The 9095-nt window shown below is 39.0% G+C and overlaps 1 protein-coding gene across 1 annotated transcript in view; it reads right to left on the reverse strand.

Moving 5' to 3' along the window:
- The window catches only part of LOC109464346 (von Willebrand factor A domain-containing protein 7-like), a 20257-nt gene extending 12728 nt beyond the window's left edge, over positions 1-7529 (reverse strand). Inside the window, exons 1-5 of the mRNA XM_019761293.1 lie at positions 7253-7529; positions 6140-6262; positions 3411-3570; positions 1748-1836; positions 1286-1468 (exon numbers count right to left, since the gene is read on the reverse strand). Coding sequence (XP_019616852.1) covers positions 1286-1468; positions 1748-1836; positions 3411-3570; positions 6140-6262; positions 7253-7529 — 832 coding nt within the window. The remainder of the gene's footprint in view (positions 1-1285; positions 1469-1747; positions 1837-3410; positions 3571-6139; positions 6263-7252) is intronic.
- Positions 7530-9095: the final 1566 nt, after the last annotated feature.

A 9095-nucleotide genomic window follows, 5' to 3' on the forward strand; every position in this document is an offset into this window, starting at 1 on the left:
TAATGACACAAGACCCCAAACCTCCATAAGTTCATTTGATACAAAATGCATATATGTACTTCCCTTAAAAGATTGAATTGAAATAAAATCCTACATCGTCATTTCTATAGCTTCAAACACAGCCGTATATTATGCTAATTTCTGTAATGTCCAAAAATGACCTACTTTCAGGGACAAGTACACAGCAACAAAACAAGACTCCAAACTCCACAAGCATGCATTTGATAGACAATCAATAGGGTTACATATTGTTCAAAGCATTATTAGGTTTCTGCCTTCATATTGTATATATTGCATCTTAAATATGACAAAATTTGGTATTTTTCTTGAAGTGTAAAATATGACCTACTTCAGAGGACAACCACGTGAGAACCAAACAATTGGCCAAACTCTGCAAACATGCATTTTATAGCGCATATGATTATGTATCTGTGATTTCAATATGAAAGAAAAAAAATCACCATCTTTGGAGTTACAGCGCTTCAAGAATGGGCAGAAATAGGGATATTTCACAAGCCAAAAACACTGTATTGTCTTAGCGATGCCCAGGCCCTTTAAACGGACCTCTGGAAAAGTTTAAAGCTATTTTAGAAAAGCAGATAAGTTGGTCATTTTAGCACAGTTTTTGTCTTTCCGATATATTCAAGCATTTGTTTGTAATCGCGTCCTAAACTTTGGTAATTTTCATGTTTTTGACATGCCCAAATCAGGGAAAATGGCCCCAAAACATGTTTGGCCCGTTACCATGGCAACGATCGGTGTGGAGCAGAAAGAAAGCTATTTTGAGGGGTTGTGGGCCAAGTACTACCACTGTGCAAAATTTGAGCCAAATCGATTTTTTGACCCCTGCCACCATTGTTTGATCCTTACAGACATTTGCTCTTAAGTCCCTGAACTCAAACTTTGTAAATATCAACAAAATTTGGACTGATATAAGATGTAAGTCTGCCAGTTGGGTAATAAAGATTCATTCATTCATTCATTCATTCATTCATTCATTCATTCATTCATTCATTCATTCATTCATTCATTCATTCATTCATAATACTATCAATCATTGCTTCCTAAAGACGCCAAAAATAGCCTCTATACAATAAACCCGGGGCAATAGAATGTACATCTAACACAATCATTTTTAATGACCTAATGGTAAACCTACGTACAGTAAATCGGTAATATAGATTAAGCAATAACTTCCCGAGTCTTTGGGTACAAAATGATACATAAAAGCAAACACATATTTGACAAGAAAACATACAATAAAACAGTAATAAAGACTTTTCACCTGGTGCAATGAAGAAGTTGGTTGTTGCCTGAATGGCTGCCTGAGCCGCCTGCTCATGTAGATAGTGGTGGGGAGACAGACTAGGAACACTCGTCTCCTTGTTGATTCCTCCAGTCGGGACTGTAAGTCTAGAGTCATCCATCAAACCGCCATGACTGCACTTGCCTGTAGTTTCAGAGATAGCTAGAAAATAGAACAAAGGCAGTCATATTCAGTGCAATGTCTTAAAGTACAGGGATTATTGCAGAAGAGATTATCATAATAGTAAAAACAAATTCCGCATGGATTCTTTCTTGAGCTCAAAGTCCACATGCCATATGCTATTTAGTAATCAATAGCAGGCACTATCAAGTAATAGGTTTTGATAGTCTGTGAGTGACTTGCTTCAATAATTGGAACGTCCAGATTGTAATGTTCTGAAAGAAACAATAGAAAAATAACTCTCATAAAAAATGGACTTACCAGATGGTTTAGATTTACTTTGCCCACTCTTGTACCCACTGGTCAAAAGATGTTGCAGAAGGATGTTATATTGACAAACAAGGACTCCACTGGGCCTGGGGGGAAAGAAAACAACGTTAACAGAAATCCGAAATGCAGCAATACATTATTAGAGAATTAATATACTACTTAGGTATACTATTAGCATACTTGTAGTTGGGCGAGAGCTCAAACCATTTAATTACATGCCCAAAGCATAACCTGACATGACCCTGTTGTATGGACCTCACGAGTAGCTGTGAGTGTTGGAGCCCCCGAGTCGAGCACATCTTTCCCCCACCCACCGTCCCACCCGGATTCTCATCTCTACAACATTAAAGTTTACCAAGCCCACTCCGCTTCCTTGTGCCGTGGGAGTGAAGATAATTAAGTGTATTCAGTGTTAGCTTCATAGAATTGTTAGCTATTTTTTTATACTCCAATATGTAATCACCACACGTGGTGACGGCACTATCAAGTTTTATCAACTAATGCCGCCACCAACACAGGGGACAAATACATGACAAGACAATATTCATTTTTACCTGAGCAAAGTGAGGAAAGTCGTGTAAAGTGCCTTTCCCAAGGGCACAAGATCGGTGGCATGTCAGGGCTCGAACCCGGGACCTCTAGCTATGTAGAAGTCGCAATGCATTGCCTACCTGCTACAATTGTCGTGTAATAAAAGTCTGTAAGTTCGTTAGATTCGTTAGAATAGTGATGTCATAGTGATAAAAGATGACTTACGAGCAATCCTGGCAAGTTGGAATGGCGGGGTTCGTGGCGATCGGTCGGAGAGCTTTGTCTGGTAACCCTGCAGAGTCAGATGGAGGAGAGATATCGTTATCCCGCCTGGGTACTTGGCTAAAATCTTTGTGAACTACTTTATAATCGACATAAGGTGTCGTTTCATGTGTTACTCTAAAATGGTACGTAGTACCCAAAAATATAGCGGCTGAGTTTATATCGATGACGAATTTCTTTAAGCCAGTCCAACGGATCTAAAACATCAAAGTAGTGAAAGCCTGTTTGTAACTGAAGAGATTAGCATGTGATTGTTGGCAGCCGCGCGCTAGGGTGGAGATGCATTGTCCAGGGTTTTGACTAGTGCCTTTGTGGGGAGGCGGCTAAGTGCAGTTTGTAATTGCCATAAAATGGAATTATGTGTCTAAAGGCTCTTAGCAATTCTTACATGGTGTCACCTCACATAGATAACGATGTCATTACCGTTCCTGTGGGTTGATTTACGGAACGTGCCAATATAAGACACACCTTATACTGGCCGCAATAAAAAAAAAAATTCCAAGGAAAAAAAACTCACGAAGGACACCATTAGCTCCTGAAATACACCTGTTCGACCAAAACTCGCGACTGAAACAATTTCTGGGCCATTCGTTATTTGAGGCAGCCATTACACTGCCATGTAACATAAAAGAGAAAAAGAAAAAGAAAGGGCGATTCACAAGTTGTCTGGCTGCTGGAAAATTAGAGCCACTAATTAGTCGAGTCACTCGATCATAAAATCAACTGACGGATATAACCTGAGAATACAAATAAGCCAAGTTGATTGACAGCCTACCGTTCTCTAGCTCTACATCAAACCACACCTTGGTATAAGTAAAGATAAATACCTAGGTCTTCATACGGAACCCCTCCCTCCAACTCGACCCAGTTGGTGTTGCTGTAGAAGTCTTGTAAGATGTGCAGGTAAACACCAATCATCGCTCGGGCTGCTTCAAAGTTGGGTCGTGTTCCTGACAGGATTTCTAGTATGCTGTTTCGCTGAGTTATCAACAGGATGTTTGCTGTAGGAAAACATATAGACATCTGTTTCTTTAGTTTCAACACATAAGTTCATATGGAAAATACAGCATTTCCTCGACCATTTCCACTTTTTGTGCTGGAAATTACAGTTTAAACTTGCTTCTTTTATCTATTCACATACATTTATTGAGTATTGGGCAAAAAGTTCTTTCTATCACAACCATTTATTTTTCAAGGCGACGTTTCGATGACCTTCTGTCATCTTCATCAGAGCAATTCTGACTGGTTTACTGTGCACTGACACTAGATGTTACTTGGTGCATAATGCACTAAAGGTGTTACATAGTTCACAGTGCACTTATAATAAGCTTTTTTTCTGTTTACAATACATTCCGAAACGTAGTGTAATTGTGACATACATACTAGGCATTGTTACATCATAGGAAAATATGGGGTTCCAAATGTAAAGTGTTTCTATATATAATATAAGATTTGTTAACTGACAATACTGAGCTATCACAGTCCCAAATAGAAATTATTAAAAGTCTTGTAACATATGTATTGTCAGGAATCTACCCTATATAAAAGGAGTCACAGAACCACTGGAAAGAATATTTAAAAAAAAACACAACATAGCTACAGCAGTCAGACCCAGAACTACGTCAAGAAACCTACTGGTACATTCCAAAGACAAACTTGAAGACTCAGTGAAAACAGATTGCATTTACAAGATACCATGCATGACTTGCAAGAAGGTATACATAGGGGAGACAGGAAGAACATTTGGATGCAGACTAGAAGAACATAGGAAAGAGGCAGACAGCGTCAAGACGGGAAGGTACACCAGAGCAACAAAGAAAGAAGCTGAAAAACAAGAAAACAAGTCAGCAGTCACAGACCACATTGTAAGAAATAACTGTAATATATTGGGACGGGGCCAAGGAAATAGACCCAGAGGACAACAGATTTATCCGTTGGATTAAGGAGTCTGTATGCATTAAAAAATCCAATCAAGTCATTAACCGTGATGAGGGGGGTATAAACTTAGTCATGTTTGGGATCACATTCTTAATAACTGACATTGGTTTTCTTATTGTTTGTAACTGTTATGATTCCTAACAATACATATGTAACAAGACTTTTAATAATTTCTATTTGGGACTGTGATAGCTCAGTATTGTCAGTTAACAAATCTTATATTATATATAGGAACACTTTACATTTGGAACCCCATATTTTCCTATGATGTAACAATGCCTAGTATGTATGTCACAATTACACTACGTTTCGGAATGTATTGTAAACAGAAAAAACTAGCTTCAGTGCACTATGAACTATGTAAGACCTTTAGTGCATTATGCACCAAGTAACATCTAGTGTCAGTGCACAGTAAACCAGTCAGAATTGCCCTGATGAAGATGACAGAAGGTCATCGAAACGTCGGCTTGAAAAATAGATGGTTGTGATAGAAAGAACTTTGCTATAATAAGAGGAAAAAATAAAAAGAAGGGCTCTACCCTATAAATTGGAGTCACAGAACTGTAGAGAATATTCAGGAAGCAAAACCAGCGCTTGCTGTAACCCAGTTATTCATTCTTAACTTAAAAGGTGAAAGGCCACAGCTGTTAAACCTAAAATTACCCCCACGAAGCCCACCGGTGCATCCTGAAGTCAAATTTGAAAACTCGGTGAAGACAGGCTGTGTATTCAAGATACCTTACATAACTTGCAATAAGGTTTACATGAGTAAGATAGGAAGAACATTTGGATGCAGATTAGAAAAATAGGAAAGATGCAGTCAGCGTTAACATGCAATGGTACACAAAAACAAGTAAGAAAGAAGCTGAGAAACAAGAGAAACAGACAAAACAAAGAAAGTCACAGAAAATGGCAAAAAATAACCGTATAATAGACTGGGGCAGGGCCAAGCTGATAGACCAAATGGTTAATTCATTGGATTAAGGTCAAATCTAAGGAATTTGTATGAATCAGCATCTACTCCAGTCATGAGCTCTTGTGGAGGGGGATAATCTCAATCATGTTTGGAATCATGTAGTGAAGCATGGCTTTTACTGTTTTGTTTCTCCGATTGTTTGGGAATAAATACAACTTATTCGTCATGTAAACGTTTCATGTGAAAATAATGCATTTAGCCAATATGGGCAAGAACGTTCAAATGAACATCATAATTGTATATTACAATACTTTATATTTGGAACCGCATATCTCATTATTGTTGTAACAGTATCCATTCATGTCACAATTACGTTTTGGACCGCATTGTTAGCAGTAACGCCTAGCTTCAGTGCATAGTGAGCCAGTCACAATGACCCTGATGAAGATGACAGACAGTCATCTAAACGTCGGATCTTGTTAAACAGGTGGTTGTAAATAAGGAATCCTCCTATTCATTTATTCACAATTCTTACGAAATTTTTCACGGACTTGGTATAATTTCAATATTATGCCACTAACAAGCTCCCTTCCAATTCGTCATCAAGAAAAAAAAGGAAGGGCAAATGACTTTCCTTAGATGTAGGCAGGCAGGTAGGAAAGCATGTATGTGAGTGTACATCATTGGTACATATGAAATATAAATTGTAGAATCACCTGCTTGAATTTCTTCTCCGCTAACGTGGTATTCTGCATTAGACAGGTAGTCACTGTCCACCCGTGAGTTTGCATCAATGATCTCTGTTATCGCCGACTGGAGTTTAGCTGCTGAAGTCACCTCTGTAAAATTGTTACATAACTCCATTAATTCCAGAATTCCACACACACACACACAGACACACACACACACACACACACACACACACACACACACACACACACACACACACACACACACACACACACACACACACACACACACACACACACACACAGACACACACACACACACACGCACACACACACACATGCACACACACACACACACTAAAATGCGATCTATAGTGATCAATAACCATTGCATCTTGTCTTTACCTGCTTTCTTCCATATATATTTTACTTAACCGTTATAAAATATATTCTATACAAGTCGGATTCAATAAAACACACTTTAAAACTCAAATAGACATCAATTTGAATAATTGACATAAAATCATGTCAAGGCTGACTACATACCAAAAATCACAATGATTCACAAATGCCTCTGCAGTTTCAGAACAAGCTGCATGCTATTGGGAATAAACTTGCGCCACTTTTCCCGGCTACAATATCTATATACATGCCACCCAACCAACGTTGCAAATATTCCCAGCTTTTTTTTAACATTTCTGTGAGTCGGCCGAAACCGTCTTATGACACACGGGCTTGCGACGTTCAGGTTTTGTCCGATGATAAATGCTCGCGCAACATCTGGGCCAAACATTTAAAACATAAATGTTTTGATTATTTTCTTTTCTGAAGTTAAACTTTGCATTGAAATTATTTTTATTCATGCCACAACTGACACGATTTTATACACCCATGCGTGCATGGAGTTTCACTGGCTAGAAGGTTTGCGCCTGATGGCTCAGAATTGGTTTAGAGGGAGACATTTAATAACCTTGTGAAAGAACGTGTACATACAAAATGTACATTGTATAATAAAGGGAAATTCAAAGTAATTTTGATATTGTCTAATTTGCAGTGTTTTTTGTGAAAGTAATGTTCTTCCTTACACTCACATATATTAAGTATTGACAAAATTTATGACTGTGAAATGTGATTTCATACCTCCATAATAGGCTGTGAAAAGCGTCGTTGGGTTGAATGGATCCAAATTCTGAAGTTGCCCTGGAGTAAAGGACGTCCCACTCGGCGGGTTGTCTTCTAAAAACTTGGCTGCAGCTTTTAGAACTCCGATCTGGGTTATTTCCTCATGGGTGTAGTCGTTGGCGTTCAAGGTATAGAGCGTACTCAGCCTGTTTGGTAGAAATCCCTCAACAGTCCCAGACAAAACAGCCAGAACAGTCAAATACCGTAACATCCCAACCGCCGATAAATTCGCCATTTTGACGTACGAGGCACGATGTACATATGGTAAAACTAGTGAACTACAGAATTCCGCACGTTCAGTAGGTAAGTGTTCCATGGCAAAGCCGAGCTATTGCCATGCAAACGTTGTTATTTGACTAGCCCGCAAAACAAATATCAGCCTTTAGACATCTGAACCTAATAAGTAACTGTTTTGTCTCGTCGGGTGCAATTGCTATTGTAGCCAAGCTCTAACTAGTCCAAGTAACAGGACCAGGTAAAATGTCCAAGTAACGCAACGACGAGATTACATTGTTTCTTCGGAAAGATGAATGGCCTGTATTGCCGTGTTTTATTATCTTTAAGATCTTCTCAACAATAAGACTTTTATTACCCCCATATAAAGCAATCAGTAATTGCCAATGTGGCCGTTTCTGACATTTTTATACTTCGCCAAGCAATCAATCAAGCCATCGATCAAGCAACAAAAGTACGACAGCAGCTATTTATATTTTCGGGGTGAAAAAAGGGTCAACCTATTGGTTAATGTCAAGGTCATTACGCTTACGAGCACGAAAGCTGCACAGTTGTACTGACAAGATATGCGAATGGGATGGTGAAATTTGTGTAGCTACTGCCTGAAACTCTGCAGGCTTTGCTCTTTATATTTGTCCATATAGGCTTTACAATATTTTGCGGTATACTTTATGTGCCGCTAAGTCAAGCAATCATAACTTAAATATAAAACACCCATGTCGTACATTCAGGAGATTCTCACAACTTTGCTGCCGAAGTTGCTACTTAAAGCCCCTGTCATACATTCAGAACCTTCGTCCGACCTTGCCCCCGAACAGTGTTTGAATTGACCAAGTTCGGTTGACGTTCGGGAGCAACTTGAATTAAATTTAGGCCACGGCTACCTTTATGAAAGAATCGAATTTGACTTAAGTTTGAGTCGAATTTGACTACCGAATACAACCCGAAAACTGCTGACTTGCTCCCGAATGGTCAGCTAAGTATGAGGCCCAAATGATCAAGTGTGTCAAATGTACAGTGTTGGGTAAAAAGACTATTATTATGGCTTCACCACACCACCACGAAGTGGTGTGGTGAAACCATATTGCTTTTTCTGATGTTTCTTCTCCTTCTCCTTCTCCTCCTCCTGCCATTTTTTAAATGGATTCAGCTTCTTCATTTTGGGGCCTAAGGACCTGAAATTTGGTATGGAGGTACAGTGGGCAAATACCCCCAGGCGTTTTTTAAATTTTGGTGATACAGGCTTTTAGAATGGTTTTATTTAAGCTTTTTGGCTGTGTTATAGCAAATGTATTACTGTGCTGTGTACCACGTTTGGGCATGAGTCATCACAATGGAATGCAGGGCATCAACCAATAGGCATGCAGCTTTCCTCTATTCTTCTTCCTGATTGGCTGTTGGGATTTAACTTGATTAACACTTGCACAGAGCATTTCCACCTGCACAGAGCATTTCTTGCTGATTGGCTGTTGGGATTTAACTTGATTAACACCTGCACAGAGCATTTTCATACTTACAGTATGTCTGTATTCAAGTGTTTTGGTAGGTATTTCAAGCTTTCCTGCTC

This window comes from Branchiostoma belcheri, unplaced genomic scaffold (assembly GCF_001625305.1).
Source record: "Branchiostoma belcheri isolate BF01 breed outbred unplaced genomic scaffold, Haploidv18h27 scaffold137, whole genome shotgun sequence".
In the NCBI taxonomy this organism is placed as follows: Eukaryota; Metazoa; Chordata; class Leptocardii; order Amphioxiformes; family Branchiostomatidae; genus Branchiostoma; species Branchiostoma belcheri.